This window comes from Balaenoptera acutorostrata, chromosome 1 (genome assembly GCF_949987535.1).
Source record: "Balaenoptera acutorostrata chromosome 1, mBalAcu1.1, whole genome shotgun sequence".
Classification (NCBI taxonomy): domain Eukaryota; kingdom Metazoa; phylum Chordata; class Mammalia; order Artiodactyla; family Balaenopteridae; genus Balaenoptera; species Balaenoptera acutorostrata.
Window position 1 is genome coordinate 163,009,931 of NC_080064.1, and position 24,275 is coordinate 163,034,205.

At 39.9% G+C, this 24,275-nt stretch overlaps 2 protein-coding genes and 1 long non-coding RNA gene across 14 annotated transcripts in view; 2 read left to right on the top strand and 1 right to left on the bottom strand.

Moving 5' to 3' along the window:
• The window catches only part of LOC130707320 (coiled-coil domain-containing protein 185-like), a 35,794-nt gene extending 29,130 nt beyond the window's left edge, over positions 1 to 6,664 (top strand). For 3 of the 4 annotated variants that reach the window (XR_009007225.1, XR_009007226.1, XM_057541306.1), the window contains 2 exons: positions 906 to 1,012; positions 2,268 to 6,664. The gene's annotated coding sequence lies outside the window, so the exon portion shown is untranslated. The remainder of the gene's footprint in view (positions 1 to 905; positions 1,013 to 2,267) is intronic. The other variant, XM_057541310.1, reaches the window with a different exon arrangement.
• Positions 6,665 to 12,065: 5,401 nt separating this feature from the next.
• LOC130707341 (ras-related protein Rab-7b) overlaps positions 12,066 to 24,275 on the bottom strand; it is an 85,308-nt gene continuing 73,098 nt past the window's right edge. For 7 of the 9 annotated variants that reach the window (XM_057541573.1, XM_057541567.1, XM_057541559.1 and 4 more), the window contains one exon: positions 12,066 to 14,185. In XM_057541573.1, coding sequence (XP_057397556.1) covers positions 14,168 to 14,185 — 18 coding nt within the window. In that variant the 3' untranslated portion in view covers positions 12,066 to 14,167. Of the gene's footprint in view, positions 14,186 to 20,325; positions 20,466 to 24,275 lie in introns of all 9 variants that reach the window. The other 2 variants (XM_057541536.1, XM_057541515.1) reach the window with 2 other exon arrangements.
• On the top strand, positions 15,190 to 23,871 carry LOC103020266 (uncharacterized). Its single transcript, XR_009007300.1, has 4 exons — positions 15,190 to 15,419; positions 20,340 to 20,397; positions 20,719 to 20,849; positions 23,073 to 23,871. It is a non-coding gene; the product is annotated as an uncharacterized LOC103020266 (long non-coding RNA).

Sequence of the window (24,275 nt, forward strand, 5' to 3'; positions counted from 1 at the left end):
CATAATGCATGTGAAATTTTTAAAGGCTCTGAAAAGTCTGTCAGTAAAGACACATTTGATTAACCTAGTGTTTTTCACAAACCACGGAACTCTTTTTTTTCTTGGATCTTTCCATGGGATTGATGTTCTGTGAAATATTTTTGGAAACAGCTCTCTGTAGATCCTCCCAGGCTGCACTTCTTTGGCCTTCCCTTCCTGTGTTAATAGGAAATATTTATAATTCCTTTAGCACTACTGATTGACTGCACCACCACAGACATGCTGTCCAAAAGCTCACTGGAATCTTTTGGTCCAATTCTTCCCCCCCCCCCCCCTTTTGGTCAGTCTCATCCAGTCTTTTGGAACGAAATTCTATTAGAATCCTTCTCTTCCCCTCTGTTTCTCCTCTGTCTCTTCTGAAGGAGGTATGTGATGTCATTCTGTCTACCCACATTGTGTCTAATTAAACTAACCAGTCTGAATGAATGGCTAAGCATGATTCAGGAACACGACATTTAAAAAATAAGGAGCCAGAAGCTAAGTAGAATTTAACCCATCACATCTCAAAGTCTCCATTGAAAAATTCTAAAGGTGTTCTTTAAATGTCCCTAATGTAACATTTGTCTTTCAAAAAAAAAAAAAAAAAAAGAGGAGAGAGTAAGCCCCACTGGAAGATTTGTGTCTTCTTAGTGTTTTTGAAGTGACATGAAAGGTGACCTGGCAAGGGGTTTTGTTCAAAGGTCAGTGTGAGATCCATATTCTCATCTTACATAATGGAAACTGGGCCCACTTCCCTGCCGTAGTTCCCCTCTGTCTGCTGTCCCCAAAGAGGCCTACTCAGGCCCTCACTCCTTTGCTCAAAAGTAGAAAGGCCCATACATCTTGGCTCAATTTCTAATCTTATTATTTTCTTCTCTTCACCCAAGCTAATGCTGTTCCAGCCAAATGCTGTGTACATTCCCAGCATTCTAGGAAAGTGCTTAAAATATCTCAGACAGACGTCCCATGAATCTAACTCTTCCTCTTGACATAGGTATGTGACTTTGGGGAAGTTACCTTCCTGGGCCTCAGTTTCCTCATCTGTAAAATAGAATTGTATTTCGTACTTCAAAGGGGTGTTGTGAGGGATGATTAAAATAATCTAAGGTGCCTGGCATAGTGTCCAGAACCTAATACACACACAGTAATTAAATATTGCAGTTGTTATTATATTACTGACTTTCCATTTTTGTCAATTCCATTCTCCCTATCTAATTGCTATCTCACCAGCTGCCTCCTCCCATCATACCCACGTCTGATTTCTCTGAGGTTAGCTCACATCCTGCCTCTTGTATGAAATGTGGGACCTCCGTGGCTGCTCTGTCTCAACATCAGCCTCCTTTGACAAGCTGCTCACTTTATGGCTTAGTGAGCACTTAGAAATTGCTGCTTTGTTGGCATATCCGTTTTGCAATCCCCATCTTGGCTTCCAAGCTGGACTGCATGCTACTTAAGGCTAGGGTCATTATACCCATGCTTAACATGGTGGTCAATATAAAGTCAAAAGCCATTAAGCACAATATTTTGACCCTACCTCCATATCCCATGCCTTTACCCTACTAATGTTCTTTGCTCTTTACTCCAAGAAATAAATACAGACTTTCATTCTTTTATCCAATTCTTTATGAATATTACTGGTAGAAATAATCAATACAGAATAAAACTGACAGAAGATGAAGTACATTTACTTTCCCCTATTTCTCCCTTAAAAAAAAAAAATTCTATATATACATATATATCCCCAGTATAAATATATATATTTTTTGACCCCAACCATTACCCATGCCCCCAAAGACCCAGTGGGGAGCCTAGACTTTTACCCTCACCAGGATGTAATAAGGAGCTCCCCACCCTGGCAGAGTCAGTTGAGACCACCTGGGGAGCCTAGCCTTTCAACCACTACTGACACCACCACCACCACCACGATGCAGTAACAGGGCACCCCTCTCTCTCCCTACTGAGTGGTATCAGATAAAGCCTAGTGGAGAGGAGTTTTATCACCCTCCATCAGTAACACCCCTCTGGTGTCAATAGATGTCATGTGGGGAGCAGTAATGAGGCACTCTTAGACCTCCCAGCCAGGGAGGTATCACTGGAGGCCTAGAGGGGAGCCAACATCCCCACCTCCACCCAGCAGTGGTGGAGAGAGCCCCCTCCCCCCCACTCAGGTGGCAATGGAGGCTGAGTGGGGAGCTGGACTTATATCCCTGCCTGGCAATAATAAGGCCTCAACCTTCTTCCCTTTCTAGAACAGTGTGAGAGAATGCCAGATAAAACAGCAGATCCAGTCCTGCAATACTCAAAATGTCCAGGTTTCAATTCAAAATCACACTTCGTGTCAAGAACCAAGAATATCTCGAACTGAATGAAAAAGACAATAGGTGTCAATGTGAGGATGACAAATGTTAGAAATATCTAAAGATCTTAAAGAAGCCATGATAAAAATGCTTCAACAAGCAATTATGAACACACTTGAAACAAGCAAAATATAAAATTGTCTTGGCAAATAGAAAGCCTCAAAAAAAAAAATACGAGATATAAAGAAGAACCAAATGTAAATTTTAGAACTGGAAAACACATTAACAAAAATAAAAAGCTCAGTGGATGAGCTAAACAGCAGAATGGAGGGGACAGAAGAATCAGTGAACTGTAAGACAGAACAATAAAAATTACCAACTCTGAGAAATAGAAAATTACCAAAAAAAAAAAAAAAAAAAAAAAAAATAGCAGAGCCTCATGGACCTGTGGGACTATAACAGAAGTTCTAACAGTCATGGCATGTCCCCAGAGGAGAGAAGTAAGAAGGTAGGGCTGAAAAAGTGCTCAAGGTAATAATGGCTGAAAACTTTTCAAATTTGGTAAAGAGCTAACCCTACATATTCAAGAAGTTGAGTGAACCCCCCCAAAAGAGTAAACCCATAGAAATCCATAAGACATATCATAGTCAAACTTCTAAAACTGAAGAAAAGAAAAAAATTCTTGATCAGAGAATGAGAAAATAAGCCACAGACTGGGAGAAAACATTTGCAAAAGAGTGGCTATATTAATATGAGACAAAGTGCACTTCAGAGCAAAAATTACCATAGACAGGACCATCATAAACTTACAAGAGAGTCAATCCACTGAGAAGACATAGTTCTAAACATCTATGTATAAACAACAGAATTACAAAATATATGAAGCAAAAACCAATAGAACTAGAAAAAGGAATAAAATCACAGTTGCAGCTGGAGACTTGAACACCCTTCTCTCAACAATTGATAGGACTTCTAAAAAGAAAATCAACAAAGATACAGAAAAACTTAACACCATCAACTAACAGGATCTAATCAACAGTTACAGAAAACCCCAGCCAGCAGCAGCAGAACACACATTCTTTTCCAGCACTCATGGAACAAATAGCAAGAGAGATCATATCCTGGTCCAGAAAATAAACTCAGGACATTTAAATTATTGAAATCATACAAAATGTGTTCTCTGACCACAAAAGCATCAAACTAGAAAACAATTACAATGATACCAGGAAAATCTCCAACAGTTAGAAATTAATCAGAACTCTTCTAAACAATCCCTAAGTCAACGTCTCAAAGGAAAATTTTTAAAATACATTGAATTTAATTAAAATAAAATGTCAGATTTGTGGGACACAGCAAAAGCAGTGCTGAGAGGGAAATTTATAGAATTAAGTACATTTAAAAAGGCAAAAATCTCAAATCAGTAATCTAAGCTCTCACCTTAGAATAACCTAGAAATAGAGCAAAATTAAACCCAAAGCAAACAAAGAAAATCGAAGAACAGAAATCAATTCAAATAAAATTGAAAAATTCTCTGAAAAATTCAATAAAATAGACAAACCGCTAACAAGACTGATAAAGAAAAAAGAGAAGACACAAATTACCAATATCATGAATGAAACAGCAATATCACTACAGACCCTGAAGACATCAAAAGGATAATAAGGGAATGCTATGAGCAACTTTACACAAAGTTTGACAACTTAGATAAACGGACCAATTCCTCCAAAAACACAAACTACCACAACTCACCCAATATGAAATAGATCATTTGAATAGCCCATAATCACTAATGAAATTAAATTCATAATTTTAAAACTCTCCCCCCAAAATCTCCTGGCTAAATGGTAACACTCAAGAATTTCACAAATGCTTAGACAAGAAATAACACCAATTCTACACAACCTCTTCCAACAAAATGGAAGAGAAGGGAACGCTTCCCAGTTTATTTCATGAAGTTAGTGTTACCACAATACCAAAACAAAGACAGTGTGAAACAAACCAAACCTGCAGAATAATGTCACTCATGAATATAGATGTAAAGATCCTTAACAAAACGTTAGCAAATTGCATTCAACAGTATATAAAAAGAATTATGCACTACAACAAAGTTGGATTTATTCCAAGACTGCAAGGCTGATTCAGTACTTGAAAATCAATCACCATATTAATAATCCAGCACATTAGCAAATTGAAGAAAAGCACATGAACATATAAATCAATACAGAAACAGCATCTGACAAAATTCAACACCCATTCATGAATAATACTTTCAGAAAAATAAAAATAAAGGGGAACTTCCTCAACTTGATAAAGAGCATCTACAAAAAAATCTACAGCAAGCATTACACCTAAGTGAAAGACTACATGCTTTCTCCCAAGATCGGGAACAAGGCAAGCGTGTCCATCCTCACTGCTCTTATTCAACATCATGCTGGAAAGCAAGAAAAGAAAATAAAAAGCATAAGATTGGAAAAGAAGAAACAAAACGATCCTTATTCATAGATGACATGATGGTTTATATAGAAAATCCAAAGGAATCTATGTAAATCTTCTAATAAGTGAGTTTAGCAAGATCACAGGATACCAGAGCAGCATACAAAAATCAATCAGATTTCTATATATTATCAATGAACACATGGTCACTGAAATTTAAAAATACACTACCATTTACAATAACTCAGAAAAACTTACATATAAATCTAATAAAACATATATATGACTTACTTGCTGAAAACCACAAAAAGCTGATGAAAGAAAGAAGACCTAAATAAATAGACCTACTATCCATGGATTAGAGGACTCAACATAATAAAGATGTCAATTCTCCCCCACTGATAAACAGATTTATTGTAATTCCTCTTAAAGTCTCAGATTTTTAGTAGATATGGACAAGGTTATTCTAAGATGTATACGGAAAGGCAAAGGAACTAGAAGAGCTAAAACAATTTTGAAAAAGAGAAAGTGAGAGGAATCAGTCTGCCCAGTTTCATGACTTATTACATGGCTGCAGTAATTAAGACTATGTGATACTGATGAAGACATAGACACATACATTAATGGAACAGAATAAAGAAACCAGAAAGAGACCCACAGAAATATGTCCAATTATCATTTTCGGCAAAGATGCAAAAGCAATTTGATGGAGAAGGACAGACAGCTCAACATGATACTGCTGGAACAAGTGGATATCTACAGGCAAAAAGTAAGGAAGTAACAGAGAGAGAGAGAGGGAGGGAGGAAAGGAGGGAAGGAGAAGGGGAGGAAGGAAGGAAAGACTTCAACCCAAGTCTCAGATCTTATACAAAAATTAACTCAAAGTGGATCATGGACTTAAATGCAAATTGTAATACAATAAAGTTTTCAGGAAAAAATCTTCAGGATCTAAAGTTAGGCAAAGAGTTCTTAAACTTGACACCAAAAGCACAATCTATAAAAGAAAAAATTGATAAATTGGACTTTATCAAAATTAAAAACTTTTGCTATGTGAAGGAATCTGTTAAGAGGATAAAATGACAAGTTATGGGATGAGAAAATGCAAGTTTAAACTATAATGAGATATCATTATTCACCTATTGAATGGCTAAAATAAGAAATAGTGACAACACAGAATGCTGGCAAGGATGCAGAGAAACTGGATCACCCAGGCATTGCTGGTGGAAATGCAAAATGGTACAGTCACTCTGGAAAGCAATTTGGCAGTTTCTTCAAAAACTAAAGATGTAACTACCATATGACACAGCAATTGCAGTCCTGGGCATTTATCCCAGAGAAATTGACTTATGTTCGTACAAAAACCTATATATGGATTTTTATAACAGTTTTATTCATAATAACCCAAAACTGAGTTAACCCAGATGTCCTTCAACAGCTAAAAGGTTAAACAAACAGTGGTACATCCGTACCATGAAATACTACTCAGCAATGAAGAGGAAACAACTACTGATACACACGACAACTTAGATGAATCTCCAGAGAATTATGCTGACTGAAAAAAGCCAATCCCAAAAGGTTACATAGTGTGTGATTCTACTTATATAACATTAATGAAATGACAGGATTGCAGAAACGAAAAACAGATTAGTGGCTGTCAAGGATTATAGATGGGATGGAGGTGGAGGAAAGTGTTTATGGTGATAAAAGGGCAACATGAGGGGTCCTTCTGGTGAAGGAAATGTTCTGTATCTTGGCTGTCAATGTCAGTATCCTAGGTGTGATACTGTACTATAGTTTACAAGATGTTATCATCAGGAAAAATTGGGTAAAGGGCACATAAGATCTCTCTGTCCTACTTCTTAAAACTGTATGTGAATCTACAATTATCTCAAAAGATTTCTAAAAATAAAATAAAACTAACATTATTGATTGCTGGAAAAAAAATGCATTTTTGTTGGTGACAATGAGAACGTCAAAACCTGAACCCAGGAAAACTAGATTTAGTAGAAATTTATTAACACAAAGTAAACTCAACAAAGGCTAAAACTGAAAATAGTAACAGTTGTTACTGACTAAAAATTGAAGCACATTTTCTCTATACATTTACCTATGTATAATTTGGCCTGGAAAAATTGAACTTGGTAGAAATAATTCCCACAACAGCAGAAGCTGTAATTGGTCACATTTGATATTGTCAAGAACACTGATAAAATAAATGCAACTGGTCTCAATGCAAAGAAGTTTCGTAAATTGAAAACAAAAATAGAAAAATTTGGAAGCAATGACTGTACCATTTAGAAAACTGATCACAGAATTGAATTGGCTTAAAGGAGTTTGTGTTAGAAAATACTCTCTCAATGAAAATGTAATAGCCTTAGCATTCTGACTTAAATATTTGTATTCAGTACTTAGCAGATCAAAACTATGGGATCAAAACATCCTATCATCTAGCCAAACCTTATGAAATGTTTACTATGTGCCAGGCACTTGACATACACTAGACACTTTTACATTCATTTATATCCTTTTATTTTATAACCGTTATAACATAAATTAGCTACGGTATTTCACAGATGAAGAACTGAGGTTTACAGAGATTGAGCAAGATTTCTGAGATGCTGCTGCTAGTAAGTGGTAGAGCTGGGATTTGAACCCAGTTCTCTCCGACTCCCTATGCTGTTTCCATACATTACCGGCCTTTCAGTGATGAAAAGGAAATATACCATTGTGATTATAACCCAGACTCTGAAACCAGACTATCCATGTTCAAATCTAATCTCCATCATTTAACTAAGAGGGGCATAGGGCAAGGTTCTTTACCCATCCATGCATCAGTTTCTTTATTTACATAAAGGAAATAGAGTGCATAACTCATAGGGTTGTGGTGATTAAATGGATCAACACACGTAAAGTATTTAGAACAGTGTTGAACACACAACAAAAACTCCATGTTAGCTTTTATTATATAATATTTTCTTGACTCCAATGTTGGACAAAATATTTTTGAAAAAAAAAACCAGGGCTTCCCTGGTGGCACAGTGGTTGAGGGTCTGCCTGCCGATGCAGGGGACACGGGTTCGAGCCCTGGTCTGGGAAGATCCCACATGCCGCGGAGCAACTGGGCCCGTGAGCCACAACTACTGAGCCTGCGCGTCTGGAGCCTGTGCTCCGCAACGGGAGGGGCCGCGATAGTGAGAGGCCCGCGCATCGCGATGAGGAGTGGCCCCCACTTGCCGCAACTAGAGAGGGCCCTCGCACGAAACGAAGACCCAACACAGCCAAAATAAATAAATAAAGTGAAAAGAATCAAATTAAAAAAAAAAAAAAGTTCCTGTTGCTTTCTTACATATCATGCTACAATACAAAAGCTGAATTAGACAACTCAGAAAGTAGTCAGGTTTAAAAAAAAAAAAAAAAAAAAAACCAAAAAGAAGAAAGGAAGAAGTATTTTTGAAAATCTGATTTGCGAGGACACTCAGAATTTGGGAGGAATGAATGGTAAAATAACCTAAGTTTTGTCAAACATTAACATGTATATGTCTTTTATTGTAGGATTTGAACAAGATAGTGATATTAATTGCATTTGACCGGATATCAGGAGTTTTAAAGAAGTTACCTTTGGCTCTAGGGGATTGAAGTGTTTCTCCCCTGCCTATCTAATTGAATTAATTCCATATTGGACCAGCTTTTATTAATGTTCCTACTCTATGCTGATCCTGTAGTGATTGTGCATTGAGGGGAGAAAATACTGATTCAACTGAGTATTCTCAGGCATTAATCCTTCCTGGGTATGGGATGTCACTGAAATGATCTGGAGCTGTATGCTTCTCCTTTGCGTGTATCTTGTATAATGAAGAGTCAATAATGGACTTTTTTAAAATTATTTTTTGAGACACCAAACACTTTCCAATTTGATTTTGCCTTTTTAAAAATCAGAAAGTTCTGGGTATTTTCCAATTCTATATCTAGTTGCAATCAGACCCATTTCCCTTTCTCATAGCACATGAAACCAGCATCATTCTATTTCCAGTTAATTTTTCTGTGCTTCTAAAGGAGTGACTGTTTCACTTTGATGTTGCAGATGTTGAAACTCACAGGAAGTAGGGGGTCAGATTTACTGGAAAGCTTACATTTTTGAGGTCAAGTAGAGGTGAGCTAATTCTCAAAAGGGGAGGAAGGACCACTTCAAAAGGTTCTGAATCTTATTTTCTCCATTAGCCTAATTGACACTTATACTGGGTGGATGATGGTAATTGCTTAAAGCCATGCCCCTTTCACTGCCTTGAAGGTGGTAAAGGGATAGAAGCCTTAGGTCCCTGTCAGGGCACAGCAAGGGAGTCCTCCTGCAACCATCTGAAAATATGAGCTGCCAGGAACTACTCACCCCCCCTTCTTTATAATCATTTTGTAAATGTCTTCTTTTTTTAACTTTTTATTTTATATTGGAATACAGTTGATTAACAACATTGTGTTAGTTTCAGGTGTACAACAAAGTGATTCAGTTATACGTATACACGTATCTATTCTTTTTCAAGTTCTTTTCTCATTTAGGTTATTACAGAATACTGAGCAGAGTTCCCTGTGCTATACAGTAGGTCTTTGTTGGTTACCTATTTTAAATATAGCAGTGTGTACATGTCAATCCCATCCTCTTAAGCTCAGCTCAGAAACACACCCATGTGTTAATCAAGGCTACAGATTGACTCTCCCTACGTGGCATGGAAGATGGCCAACAACAGCCTTAGTCTTATGTGTTTCTTATTTGCAATCCAAGAAGAGAGACTTCTCTGCCTCCAATATGGAAAATTCTAGGAAAGACTTGGATTGGACCAGTTTGGGACCCAAGCCTTTCCCTTGGACCTGTCTCTGTCTATTATAGCCTTATAGCATGCAGCATTATACTCCATCCAGTCTGCAAGTCAGGCCTCTTGCGGGCATTACAAAATGAGGTGAAGTGGGCAAGGGTGCTCTCAAGATGCTAAATAGAAGAGAGGATATTGGGTAGCCCTTGGCACTCAGGAAGCAAGCTTCATACACATGAGGTAGCCAGGAAGCAAGCTTCATACACATGAGGTAGCCAGAAAGCAATGACAGAATGATGAGATTTAGGAAATTATATGCCACAAACAATAACTAGGATTTACTTAGCATTGCTTAAATGGCAATGAAATGTTTCCATCTTTCCCTGAACTCTCATACTCCCTGTCTATTTTATTAATGCAAAAACAGGCCCAAATTTCTACGTCTCATAGTGTGGGAGATTAGTGATCTTGAGGGTCCTCCTGTTTCAGAACAGGTATATCTTTCATAAAATACAACTTCTTTGCATTGCTGAGATTATGGAAATAAGGGACACCTCCATGGGGACACACCACACACACACACACACACACACAAACACACATAGTCAGAGATCTGAGTAGTTAGTATTGGAAAGTTGCTCTGAGGACATACAGGCAGAGTTGCTCTGAGGACAATTCCAAATAACAGTATGTCAAGAGGGAGAAGCTGACCCTGAGATTCACAGTTTAGTCCAGGGACTATGGAAGGGGATGACATGGGTCCAGGTCAGCAGCGTTCCTGGTCCTGGCAGAAGAAACCACTCTGGAGACAAGCATCCTATTCTGTATTCCACAGACCAAGAACAGCCAAATGTGAGCTCAATAGATCATCACACAAGGACACAAATCATAATGAGTGATTATCAGCAGAAATAAAACAGATTAGGATGCATATGGATTTGAAATATTAGAATTCTCAGAATCAGAATAGAGAATAACCATATATAAAATGTTTAAACAAAAGATGAGCAAGCAGAAAGGAATAGCAAATATGATGAAGGAGATTTGAAAAAGACATAGAACTTTTTAAAATGACATATATAGTTTTAGCTATTAAAAAAATTCAGGGAGTGCGGTAATAGCATATTAAACATAATTGAGGAGTGAATTGGTGAACCTGAAGATAGATCTGTAGAAATTTTCTAGAAAGTAGCACAAAGAAACAAGATGTAAAGTGCAAGAAAGAAAAAAAGAGACAAGGAAGGTAGAGTAAGAAGTTCCAATATCATATCAGAGTCCAGGAGGAAGGAGTAGAAAAGACAGGTAAGAGGGCTAATTTAAAGGTAATTTTCTAAAACTGAGGTACATGAGTACAAGGACACAGTAATCATGGCAGTTACCCAACAAGACAAAGAAAAAGTAAATCCAAACATGGACATATTGAAGACAACATGCCAAGTACCAAAAACAAACTGAAGATCTTAAAAGCATTAAAAAAGAAAATGTACCACCTTCAAAGGAATGACAGACTGACAGCAATTTTCTCAACAGCAAAAACCAAAGCCAAGAGACAATGGAATAATATCTTCTAAATGCTGAGGGAAAATCACATCACAGTCATCCTAGAATTGTCCACCTAGCAAAAATACCTCCACTCATGAGAGTGAAATAAAAACATTTTTAGAGAAACAGAAACCAAGTCTACTACCAATAGACCTAAGCCAGAAGAACTTTAAAATATGCACTCCAGGAAGAAGGGAAATAATCTTGGAAGAAAAGTCTGAGTTGCAAAAAAGTAAAGAAGTAGGCAAATATTAATATTGTCCATAAAATAATATTAACATCTAATTTCCATAACTTAGAAATAAAAATGTTTAAGAAGACATAATGAAAATACTCAGGATAATAGTATAAAAGTTGAAAGAGGAAATTGTTGTGTGATTTGCTAGGAGGGTTGAGGTACTATTGTTAGTGTTTAGTAGTTTTGCATGGTATAATTTCAAAGGTAACCATCAGAGAACAGAAAGAGAGTACAGCATCACTTCCAAACGAGTAGAAGGAAAAATGGAATGAGAAAGCCAATAAAAATGGAAAGTTTTAATAGTCAAGAAGAGAAAAATAGGCAGAGGGAAAAATAAATAGGAAGCAGAAGGTAACAGCATAGTGGAAAGACAGACAAATATTGCATCATGTTAATGAAACAGGACTAAACTCACCACACAATGGACCGAGATAGTCACACTAGATATTTTAAAACATTCAGCCATGTGCTATTCACAGGGGACACATTCAAACATAAGGACAGGGAAAAGTTGGAAGTGAAAGATTTATGAAGCAAATATTAACCAAAACAAAGATTTCTACTGTCAGAAAAGGTAGGCTTTAATACAGAAAAGCGTTATATAGATAGGGCCTCTGTGCAATAACAAAATGTTTGATACATCTGAAAGATAAAACAATTCTAAAAAGTCTTATGTTACATGTAATGCAAAATTGATAGAGTACATAGGGAAATTAAACTCATCATCAGAGTGGGCAATGTTCAAGGTACATCTTTTATTTATTGATAGGACAAAAAATTAGTAAAAATATAAAAATGCAATTATCGTTTGATTTATCAAACATATATAGATTCCATATGACAATATTTACAAAGACTAACCATGGAATAGAAGAAGGGTTAAAATTTTCAAATATCCCTTATCATATGGACCAAGTTTTCCAACCACAGTGCAATTAATTTAGACCTCAAAAACATATGCTTAGAACTTTTAAATCTCACTTTTAAATACCTTTTGGATAAAAGACCCCGAGAAATTTAAATATATTTAGAACTAAACAATAATGAAAATACAACATACCAAGGCTTCTGGAATGCAATAAAAAAGATACTACGAGAGAAATGAGAGAAATGTAGAGACTTAAATGCTTATTCGTATAAGAGAGGCAAGGCTGAAAATTAATGAGCTAAGTACCCAACTTAAGAAATTAGAAAAAGAACAACAGAATAAATTTAAAGAAAAATAACTTTAGGTGTCGAAATTAATGAAATAGAAAACAAAGATTTACAAAAACCTAAAGTTGGTTCTTAGAAAACGCGAATAAAATAGGCAAGCCTCTAGGAGAATTGTGCAAGAAAGAGAAATGCACAAATAATATTAACAATAAAAAGGGATATAATGAGAGATCCATCAGAGACTAAGAAGATAAGAGAGTACTATAAAAAACTACATGCCAAAGAATGCATAAAGATGCATTAACTTAGAAGAAATGAGCACATTCTTTGAAAAATAACCAACTCAAATAGAAATAGCTCATAACCATCAAAACAAGTGAATCAATTGTTTAATTTTCCTACAAATAATCACCAGGCACAGATGATTTTACAAGTAAATTCTACCAAGTGTTCATGGAACATATCATTCTAATATTATGCAAATTCTTTGAAGAAAAAAGAAAAAGAATATTCCCTAATTCAGTCTATGAGTCCACTCTACCTTTGATGCTAAAACTGGAAAAATATAATAAAGAAAAATCATAGGGAAACTTCATTTAGGAACATAGAGAGTAATCCTACACAAATATTAGCAAAATAAATCCTGCACTTTATGAAAAAAAATAACACATCATGACTCAGCTGAGTTTATTCCAGGAATGTAAGGTTTAACTTCAGAAAATCTGTAATTATCTTTCACACCATTAGCATTACAAGAACAAAACAATATGGTTATTTCAAAAGACAGAGAAAACACATTCGATGAAATTCAAAATATCTATTTATGATTTAAAAAATTAACTAGCTCAGAATCGAAAGGGATTTCCTTAATCTGATGAGGGAAGTCTAACCAAAACCTACACAAAATTATTTTTAATGGTGAAACAGTGAAGGCTTTTAAAATCAGGAAGAAAAAAGAAAAGAAAGAAAACATATAAGGTTTGGAAAGGGGAAAAAAAAACTTAAAATTCTCATTATCCACAGATGATATGTTGTCTATATAGATTCTTTTATCTACAACCTTAAAAGTTTATATATGCATAATACAGCTTTGTGTAATAGCCAAGAAAAAGAAACAATTCAAAGTCCATCAATAATAGAATGGATACATAAACTGAAGCGTAGTCACACAACGGAATTCTGTACGGCCAAGAGCATACCAATGATCAACAGCCATACTCAACAACATGGGTGAATCTCACAAACTTGATGTTGAGTGAAAGAAGCCAGACACCAAAGAGCACACACTGCATGATGCCATTTACATAAAGTACAAATACAGAAGGACTCACCTCTGCTGTGGAAGTCAGGAGAGTGGCTCCCCTTGGGCGGGGGGCTAGCGGCTGGAAGGGGCCCAGGGATGCAGTGTGCAGTAAGGAGGGAAAGCGTGGGATGTGGAGCCAAACGGTGTGGGGTTTAAATGCCGGCTCTGCCACTCACCAGCTGACAGACTGTCCACGCGGGACGTAACCACTGTGAGACTCAGTTTCCCCCACTGGAAAATGGGCATAAGGATGGTCCCCACCTCACTGGATTGCTATGAGATGAACAAGATAATGTATGTGAAGTCTGTGGCTCAGGAAGTTCTGGAAAGTGATAGCTATGGTTGTTGTCAGTCTTGTTCTTCTTCCTGGACTCCTCCACTAGGAACCTAGTGATTCCTGGGGGTAAAACACAAAAAACAGAGTTTTCCCTTAGCAGATGGCTTTTGATTTCAAGACGTTTCCTTCAAAGACGCTTTGGGGACCCTCCAGACCCCAGATATGTCCTCTTCAGTCGACACAGGTGTTGCTTTGTCCTTAGAACTCCTGCTGAGGTCACAGGCACCAAATGTCAAATGGTAAATTCTGCAAGGGGAGGGGGTGAGATACTAAATCAACTGCTTACTTAACTGCACTTCTTACAAATCTCAGACCAGCAAAACACATCTCTCATTCTTACCTTTATGGTCAGAGCTGCTTGAGTCTAAGGGCATTTTGGTTTGGAGGCTGTGTTTGGAAAACCTTCTGGTACCACTCTATCTGGGACTAGTCAGGCAGCCTCCCACCCCACCCTCGCCCGGGCATGCACCGCCATTTATCATGAAAAGAATGCAGCACCTGCTTCCCCCGCTAAATTTCCTGCTTTTTGTAAAAGCTTCTAAAATAGATTTTGAATTGTACGGTTTTCATAAATGCTGTTTTTGCAAAGTGTTTCTTGAATAATTATTTGTGCTTAGTGTTTGAAAAATAACTTTGCTCAAAGAGAAGGAAGATAACGTGTCTAGTGACTATAACATTAATGGGAGCACCCCTGAGCCAAGTTGAAGGAGATGGAGATGAGACACGTGGATAATCAACATTTGAGCTCCTGGAAGGGAGCCATAAACAAGTGGCAGACTTCCGTGGAGCTTCATCGATTCGTGTTCACTGAGCCTCATTCATTAGGGCAGTTGGGAAGCAGCAGGTGTACACACGTGTGCACATGTGTGTATTCCAAGGGGTGTAAGGACGAGAGATTGGTCCAAGCATCCTACCAATGTGACTTCTGCTTCATCCCAAGATGAGTCAGAGGCTTTCAAAGTATTGAAGAAAATAGGAAACGCTCCCCTAGTTCATGACGTAAAGCAGGAAGAAGCTTGAAGTGGGGCAGGCTGGGTTCCGGGTGCTGCACAAAAGCCCAAAATAAAAATAGAGACTTTTCAGCCCAGAAAGAAAGCCACCTTGTCCGCTGCCCAGGCTGGAAAAGACACGGTCCAGAACATTTATTCTGCCATGCTTCAGTCTTTCAGGCAGAAAAAGCCCTGGCAGGAGTTGATTTTGCAAGTTGAACAGAGAAGACTCGTCTTTGGAGTGGAGGGGATCAAATGATACTAGATGTGAAAGCACTTTGGAAAGTTAAAGGGATTATACAAAGGTAAGAGATCATTGTTATTAGTGGTGTGTTTGCTGAGAAGATGCCAGAATATGTCTTCTCCATAGATGATCACGACACCGCAAGGGCCAGTCGTGTCAGAGTGAGGATGGCGTCAAGTCAGGTGCCAGGAGGTGGGCCGTCAAGTGCAGCCCTACCGCTGATGAACCGCTAACTAAAAGCAAGCCCTTCGCCTCTCTGGCCTTGAGTTTCTATATCTGTAAATGGGGCATAATAATAACACCCTGCTCAGCGGGGTGTGGGAGACCACATAGGTAAACGTGCCCAGCGTGTGAAAGCCCTCAAAAAACCAGCTATTGTTTACTGAGCTCTTATTCTGGGCCAGACACCACGCTGAGTGCTTTTTGTCTAGTCTCCCATTAATCTTTACGAGAAACCCATGCGGTAAGAATGGTTATTCTCCATGTATGATGAGACACGGAGGCTCCTTGTGGATGGAGGCCCTGAAAGGTCCTACTGGGTGCCCGAAACCCATAAGTGACAAGATCAAAACCCAAACACAAAACCCTGTGGTGCCAGCCCCAAGCTCTGTTCACTCTCTCCCATTTTTCCCCAATAAATGTTACTTGAATCTCAACTAGGTTGTCCATCTTTTGAAGGCAGGTCCTGTTTGTACTTCCTGAACTCTCATCCCGGAGCATCTGTTCTGGTATTGACTGCCATTAAATATTTACTGAAATTGAAATGTAATAGCTCTGTGGGAAAGTCCCTGCTGGCCCGGTCAGGCTCTGACAGCTGTTCTGTGACTCCACGTGACTCCCTGATCCAGCAGGGATGACCTCTGCACAGGGGAGCTCAGAGACCATCATACACACAGCTTCCAAGGGCAGGTGATCAGACAACTGTGCCCGTCACCACCCTGAAAAGAGGGACCCAGATCAGGTAGCCTCTGGTGGCCAGGCAGGTGTCTGAGGCCCTGGGGACAGCCTCCAGCCCAGCTGTAGGAGTGCAGGTTGGCTTATCTCAAAGCTTCCCAAAAATCACTTCAGAAGTAACATTCGAGCTGTCCCGCATTGTAAATCTTCGAAAAGATTTCTTCGAAAGCCTGACGTAAAGACTGTATTGTAGGAAACACTGCATCACCATCAACTTCCAAGTGAAAACTGCTAAAGTGTACACAGTGGACAATGCACCCAGCATTTCAAATTAAGGCTTTCTAACGTAGCATTTCTTCACTCTCACAGACAGATGCACACGGCCTGATTTGATATGATACCCAAATATAACCAAAGTGTAATTTTAGGAAACTAAATTAAACTAAACCAAAGTGTAATTTATTTTTGAGTCGATGATAATACCACTGTAAATTTTCTTTAGGATAACTCCTTCTCGTGCCAGAGATAATAATGTTCCGGTCTTCAATTAAATGAAAGATTGAGTATTTCCTAGGGAGCTACTTGGTAGATGTGGTGAAGCCGCTTCCCTCGTGCTGCCACGTCTCCTCATTTTCCGTCTTTCTTGGGTGCTCTCCTTTCGTGCATTCGTCCCTCTTTGCGAGTGCCTCGTTCAGAGTTAGTCCCCTCGGGTGTACATAAGTCTGGAGGAGGAGGACCGGTCCTCTGCCATTCAGAACCCAGGGGAGCACCCAGGAATGAGCAGGAGACAACCAAACTGTGCTGACGAGCATGGGCGGCTGGCAGGTGGGGCAGCGCACCAGTTTGGCACTATGCTCTGCATCCAAGCAAGCCCCGCCCCTAGTGCACCGAGTCTCATTTTTCAGGGACTGTTTGCCAGGCTGCAAGTGCTGTGTGGATTGGAACTCCAGTGTCCCATGGCCTCTCCAGCCTCTGACATCGAACTGGCTTTTGTCTTGACCTGCTCATATAAGATCTTGGGCTCCCACAAAGTCGCCTCTGGAAGTACCCAGAGTAGGTGCCCCTCCCCACCGTCATGCCTGTGGGCCATGTTCTGCCTCTGTCCCGCTCCCGTCCTCCTGAAAACCCGCGTGAGAGTCACTGGCACTACCCACGTGAGACCCCAGTGTCCCCATCTTCCTGCACAGCCACTGCTGCCAGGTTGTATGGTCCTACAGCACAGGGTGCCGTGTGCCCAGAATATTAAACTCCCCTGTCCCCCACTGTGAGCCCTGCTTTGTCCTAGGGACACACATGCCTGCCGCTCACATTCTTAGATTCATGGTGTCTCACACAAGACAGTTCCTTCAATCCCTGCCTGCTGCCCTCCACACCCTGCCCCTCATCAGAGGCCAGCACGAATCCCCCACCACACACAGAGCCCCAGTGCAGTTCAGTTCTTGTGTACTGACTCCTTCTGCCGGCCCCCAGCTCACCAGACCGGCCTGGACACGTTTGCTGTCAGTGAGGGCTCAAGGAAGGACACCCACTGTGGGAATACATCGGGGTTTTTTAGTTAACATGCTGTTTTGTTTTCAAAAACTGAGATAGATAGATAGATAGATAGATAGATAGATAGATAGATAGATATGCGAGAAAGTTCTTCCTTACAGTAGAAAACCAACAAATAAATGTAAAAGGAATAATGGATTTAGAAAACCAGCACCTGGCAACCATCAACATAATGATAGATTCAGGCCAGAATCATCAATAGATGCTAAAATTAGTGGGTGAAATTTAGAGGAGTATATAGACCAACTCAAAGTACCTCCCCCCAAGATTCTTATTAATTACAAAGTGACCTTACAGAAGGGAAAATGAAGTCACTTTACCGTGGAGAAATCTGACCCATCCCCCCTTAACCAAATGATCAAAGCTAACATCACTGGTGATGAAACAAAGAGACAGCAGCACGTGCCTCCTGATACGGTGCCCTGAGACAAACCCAGCACCACAGCTTTGGTGTTACTGCCCAGAGCATATGACCTGAATGCGATCACAAAGAAACATCAGACAAACCCGAAGGAAGGGTCGTTCTACAACATAAGTGGCCTGCACTATGAAAAAATGTCAAGATCATGAATGCAAAGAGATACTCAATAACTGTTCAAAATTAAAGCAGACTAAAGTGATGCAACAACTGAATAATATAGTCCTGGGTTTTCTTTTGCTATAAAGGACTTTATAGGAAAATTGATGACAACTGAATAAAGTCTGCAGGTTAGGGAATAGTATTGTATCAGTCTTACCCTGTATCAGTATATGTGGTGAGAGAGAAAATGATAAAACCAATATAGTAGAATGTTAACATTTGGGGTACAGGCAGACTTTGTGTATTGGGCTTTATTGTACTTCACAGATACTGTGTTTTTTACACATTGAAGGTTTGTGGCAACCCCGTGTCAAGCACGTCTATTGGCGCCATTTTTCCAACAGCATTTGCTCACTTCATGTCTCTGTGTCACGTTATGGTAATTCTCGCAGTATTTCAAACTTTTTCATCATTATTATATTCGTTATGGTAATTGTGATCAGTGATCTTTAATGTTACTATTGCAAGAAGATTATGAAGGCTCAGGTGATGGTTAGCATTCTTAACAATAACATATTTTTTAATTAAGTTATATATGCTCTCTTAGACATGCTTTTGCACACTTAATAGACTATAGTGTAAACATAACTTTGATGTGCACTAGGAAACCACAAAACTTAGAGTGTCTCACTTTCTTTGATATTCTTTTTTCTGGAACCAAACTTGCAATATTTTTGAGGTCTGCCTTATTTGAGTGAAATTCTTTGCCCTAGCCTTGTAACTGCTCTGTAAATTGAAGTTAGGTCAACATTTATTTTTTTTAAATCTGAGTTTTTCTTTGAGATTTCTGAAGGCATGTTTGTATGTTGCCAAACCAGGGTGGTGGGAGAAATAGTTGCTGTTTTCCCAGCAATAGCTAAATCCAGTCTTCTCCTTGGCTTTAAGGGCACAGCTGGTTTCCAGGTCTTTGCAAACAGAGAATCGTCACTGATACCTGAATTTAAACCAGTTCTAAACCTTTTCATGGCTGTTTCAAAATAGCTTAGAAAAAATTGGTGGGGAAATGGGATGGGCTTGGGGTGAGGAGGGCTGCATTTCTAAAAGGACGCATACCCTGTACACCCTGAGCCCCCCATAGGGTTGTCTGCTCGGCTTCTGAGAGGGAAAAGCTGCAAGGTCAACGCAAGACCCTCCTTCCCCTTCATGCCAGGGGCCAAGAGCTCCATGTCCACAGATTCCTGCAAGCCTGCTCATGACTCAGGTCTCAGAGCTGATTTCTTACAGTCCTAAAAATAATTTGAAACTAGCCCAAAGCTACTCACACATCAGACAACCTGAGGGCACTCTTGCTGGCATCAGGAAACTCAGAGACCTAATTAAACTCTTCTTCCCCTCCCCTCCCTGGGAGCACAGACTAGGGGAGAGCAAATCACAATGGTCAGATCCACGTGGGTGTCCCCTGAGGGGAGGGAGTGACCTCAAATCCCAGCAGAAAAGCAAAGAAGGTGGGAAGACTGTGGGATCCTGGGCTGCCTAAGGCTGGTTTCCAAGAAAGATGTGTCCCTGCTGCTTCTCTCTCTTGTTCAGGGGCCCGCCAGCCCTCTGACAACCGCCCATATGTCCAGCTGGGGCAGTCCCACTAGGAGAAAAGAGACCTAGATATCTGTGCTAGAGACGGGCTTCAGAGCAGTATGTGGGCCGTGGCAACTGGAAAAGACTATTTTCAGTTGAATCTGCACCCATCTACCATTCCCCTCCTATGTGGGAGGGACTGATATAAACCAGGGACGGGACAGTTCTCCCAAGCTTAGTTAGGATGTGACCTCAGGGTTGGGCAGGAGGAAGTTATAGGACTAGAGTCCCCACCTCAACCCCTCCTCCCCACTGTCACGTACCCTGAGTGAACAGGAAGTGTTTATACACCTGGCAGGTATGCAAGAACACTTCTTAGTTTTGAATCAAATAAATAACATCGAGGCGACATTCAGTGTTCATTGTCTACCTTCCTCATTCCAGGCACGATGCTAATCGCTCCAGGAGATGATCTCTTTTCGTCCTCCCAACCGTCTATGTGGTAGGTATTATTAGTCCCATTTGAGAGTTGAGGAAACTGAAGCTGAGAGAGGCAATTTCCCAAGTCACCTTTGAGAAAGTGGAAGAGCAGTTAAGTTTGCAGTCAAACAGGGAAGCCAAACAACCACATGAAATATTAAACAGCAGTAAAAGAGCTCTTTGGAGAAGGGTTTCACCCTAGACTTTGTCCATGACCTCATCAGTTTCAAGGCTTCAGTCCTCTCCATGCAAAGCCCCCTAAACCTGTAGCTCCAGGTCCGGCCTCTCTCCTGTGCTACAAAAATTCCCTAAATGCTTGCTGTCTGCTTGCTGTCTCCTCCAGGTTGCCCTCTCTGGAGCTCACACTCAGCCTGGCCAAAACTAAGCTCACCATCACTTCTATGTTCATCCCAGACTAACTCCTCATCCGATGTGTCTATTTCTGGGCAGTGACACCATCTCCTAAAGACAAAGGTTTGAAATCTTGAGCTTTCCATCACTGTTCCGTTATATGCTGTCTGAAATACTTTTTTCTCATTTTCCTTCCTCTCCCATACCTGCAGCTCTTCTTTCACCTATCCTCCCTCACCCATCTAAGGAAATCTGGGCTCTCTTTTAGCAGAAAAATATGATAGAACTCCTTCCTCATCTATCCACCAGTGCCTAAGAATGATTTTTTGAAAGTTGATCAGTCAGAAAAAGGAATGTCAAATCCTGGACGCTCACTTTACCTAGATCCAATTTTAATGATTCACATACATACCTTTATTATCTAACAAAATGGAACGAGGACACTCAGCGTGAAGAAAAAAACATTTTTTTTTAGACTCTACCAAGCCTTGTGCCAGGTGCTTTCACATACATTATCTAACTTAATTCTTATAACAACTCTGCAAGGTAGATACGATAAAACTCACTTTATAGACAAGTTCAAAATCAAGCTCAAAGGGTGGGAGGGAGGGAGACGCAAGAGGGAAGAGATATGGGGATATATGTATATGCATAGCTGATTCACTTTGTTTTAAAGCAGAAACTAACACACCATTGTAAAGCAATTATACTCCAATAAAGATGTTAAAAATTAATTAATTAATTCAAAAAAAATCAAGCTCAAAGAAGCTGAATAACATGCTCAAATCATACACCTAGTGAGTCTAGAAGCCTTTCTCTTCTCTTTTACAATCTCTCCCTAAGTGATCTCACCCAGATTTAAAATATCATCCATAAGCTGATAATTTCCAGCTTCATGTCTACAACTCTGTGTTCTGGACCTCTTACATCCCCCCTTAAATGGCTAATCCACCTAGATAAATTAACATGTCCAAAACCCAAGTCTTGGATTTTCCCCTCCCCCACTAAAATAGTTTCTCCAAGGCTACTGAAACTTCTGCCTCATCCCTACCACTCTCTCCCTTGCCCTCCAAGCTCCAGTAACACAGGCTGATTTGGTATGATTTAAACATGTTAATCTTATTCTTGCTACAAAGAGTATGTACTTACAAGGAATATCCTTCCCCCAAATCTTCCTTCTAGCTTTTTCCTTCACAACTCAGATCTCTCACTTCCTCAGAGAGTTTCCCTAATCGTCTAGCTCAAGTAACCTGTTGGTCCCACCACTCTCTATCCCATCATTCTATTTTCTCCATAGTACATATCAGTACATATGTGAAATTAATTTTTAAAAATATGTTAGTTGGTTCTCTCCCCAGACCAGATAGTAAGCTCCATGAAGGCAGACACTTTATTTCTTATATCCCAGTTCCTAGTATAATACCTGACACAAAATGGGTGCTCAATAAATATATGTTGAATCAAAGAATGAAAGAGTTTCAGAATAAGAATTGAACACAGCCTTGTGTAAATGCAAACCTCATGCTGGATGAAGGTTGAGTGATGGTTACTTGTCTTGGAAATCACAAGATGAGGCAAGTTCCTAGGTGTGCATCAACTTCATTAAACCCTTTGTAGCCAGTTTGATCCCAAATAAGCTAAGGTCAGTGGTGGGTAAGAAGCAGGGGCCTGGGGGCTTCCATGGTGTTCCATAGTCAGTGCCCCCTTGAATGATCCATGCTTCCATCTCCATGCCAGGATGGCTATTGTGACATGGATTCAAACCTCTAATTTCACCCTGAGGTAGACACTACTAGCTGCCTTCCCAATAGGCATTTCCATCTCCCTAATGCCAAGAGTAATTCATGCACCTACCATTAGCTTGTCATGTGCTTTGGGGAAAGCTGGATACATCCTTAATCCCAAGGGTCTATATGAGTCTAAGCCAGTCATGGTGGTCCCATTCCCCTTGCCTGTGACCGGTTTAGGCATGAACATGGTATGCGGTCCTGGCTAAGGACACATGAGGGGAAATCTGTGTGGGGCTTCTGTGAAAGATTCCTTCACTTGCCCAAGAGAGACACAAGGAAAGATAGTTGCTTTTCTTCCACAAGAGTAATTGTGTTATTGTGTCTGGGTGTGGCACAGTGGAGCTAAGGCAGTCATCATGAGCTCACAACAAAGCTCATGTGTTGAAAAGGGCAGAATAGAAGTATGGACAGAAACTGGGGCCTTGATGCTAGATGAGCCACTGGATTAACCAACCCCTGCAGCACCCTACCTCGAGATCTCTTTTTATGGGCGATGATAAGGACAATGGTCTTTACTGTCCAAACAATTCTGAGTTGAGGTTTCTGTTTCTTTCAGCCAAAAGCAGGCTCAAGGAGCCATGCCCTGATGAGACTTTGTCGATCTACTTCTTGGCTCTGTTTCAGGCCTACATCAGTCAAAGTCAAATTGTTGCTGCCTTTAGCAACAATTGGTCACATCTGGTCCTCGGTCCTGAACTAGCCTCACTATGTGGAATCCTTCCAGATCGAGAAGAACCACATGAAATAAATAATATTTTTGACATATTTATTGCACTTTGCATTTTATAGAGGTTTCAGTATTTCCTTCTACATGCTTCAGCATCTAGTATGTGCCAAGCCTGGCACAAGCAGCGTGATAGAGCTGTGAAGGCAACAGACAAGATCTGCGTCCTCATGAAGCCTACAAGGAAACAAGTACAATAATTTCAGATTGTGGTGAGTGACGTGCAGGAAATAGATAAGGCAATGAAACAGAGAGTAACCAGCCAACTGCAGTAGGAAGACTTCTTAAGACCTGATGGTCAGGGAAGGCCTCTTTGAAGAGGTGACCTTTTCTCAGTTGTAACTTGCATCTATTTTTTCTATTATTGAAAAATGTACATAACATAAAATTTACCATTTTAACCATTTTTAGTGTATAGTTCAGTAGCATTAAGTACATTCACATTGCTATTCAACTATCATTACCTTCCATCTCCAGAATTTTTCATCATCCCAAACCTAAATTCCATATCCATTGAACACTAACTCCCCACTCCTCTCTCCCCCCAGCCCCAATGACCACCATTATGCTTTCTGCCTATGAATTTGACTACTCTTGGTACCTCACAGAATTAAAATCATACAATATTTGTCATTTGTGGCTGGCTTATTTCACTCAGCATATGTCCTCAAGCTTCATCCATGTTGAAGCATGCATCAGAATCTCCCTCCTTTTTAAGGCCAAATGATATTTCATTGTATGGATACACCATTTTGTTGATCCATTCATCCATTGATGAACGCTTCAGTTCAAGAAGGTGACGTTTGAAATGAGAGCTAAAGAATGAAAAGAACCAGCCATCCAAACCCAAAGAACGTACAACGCTGAGAGTGGACCATAGTGTAAACTGTGGACTTTCAGTGGTTATGATGTGTTCGCATAGGTTCATCATTGTAACAAATGTACCACTCTGGTGGGCGATGTTGATAATGGGGAAAACTGTACATGTGTGGGCACAGGGGGTATATGGGCAATCTTTGTACCACCCCCTCAATT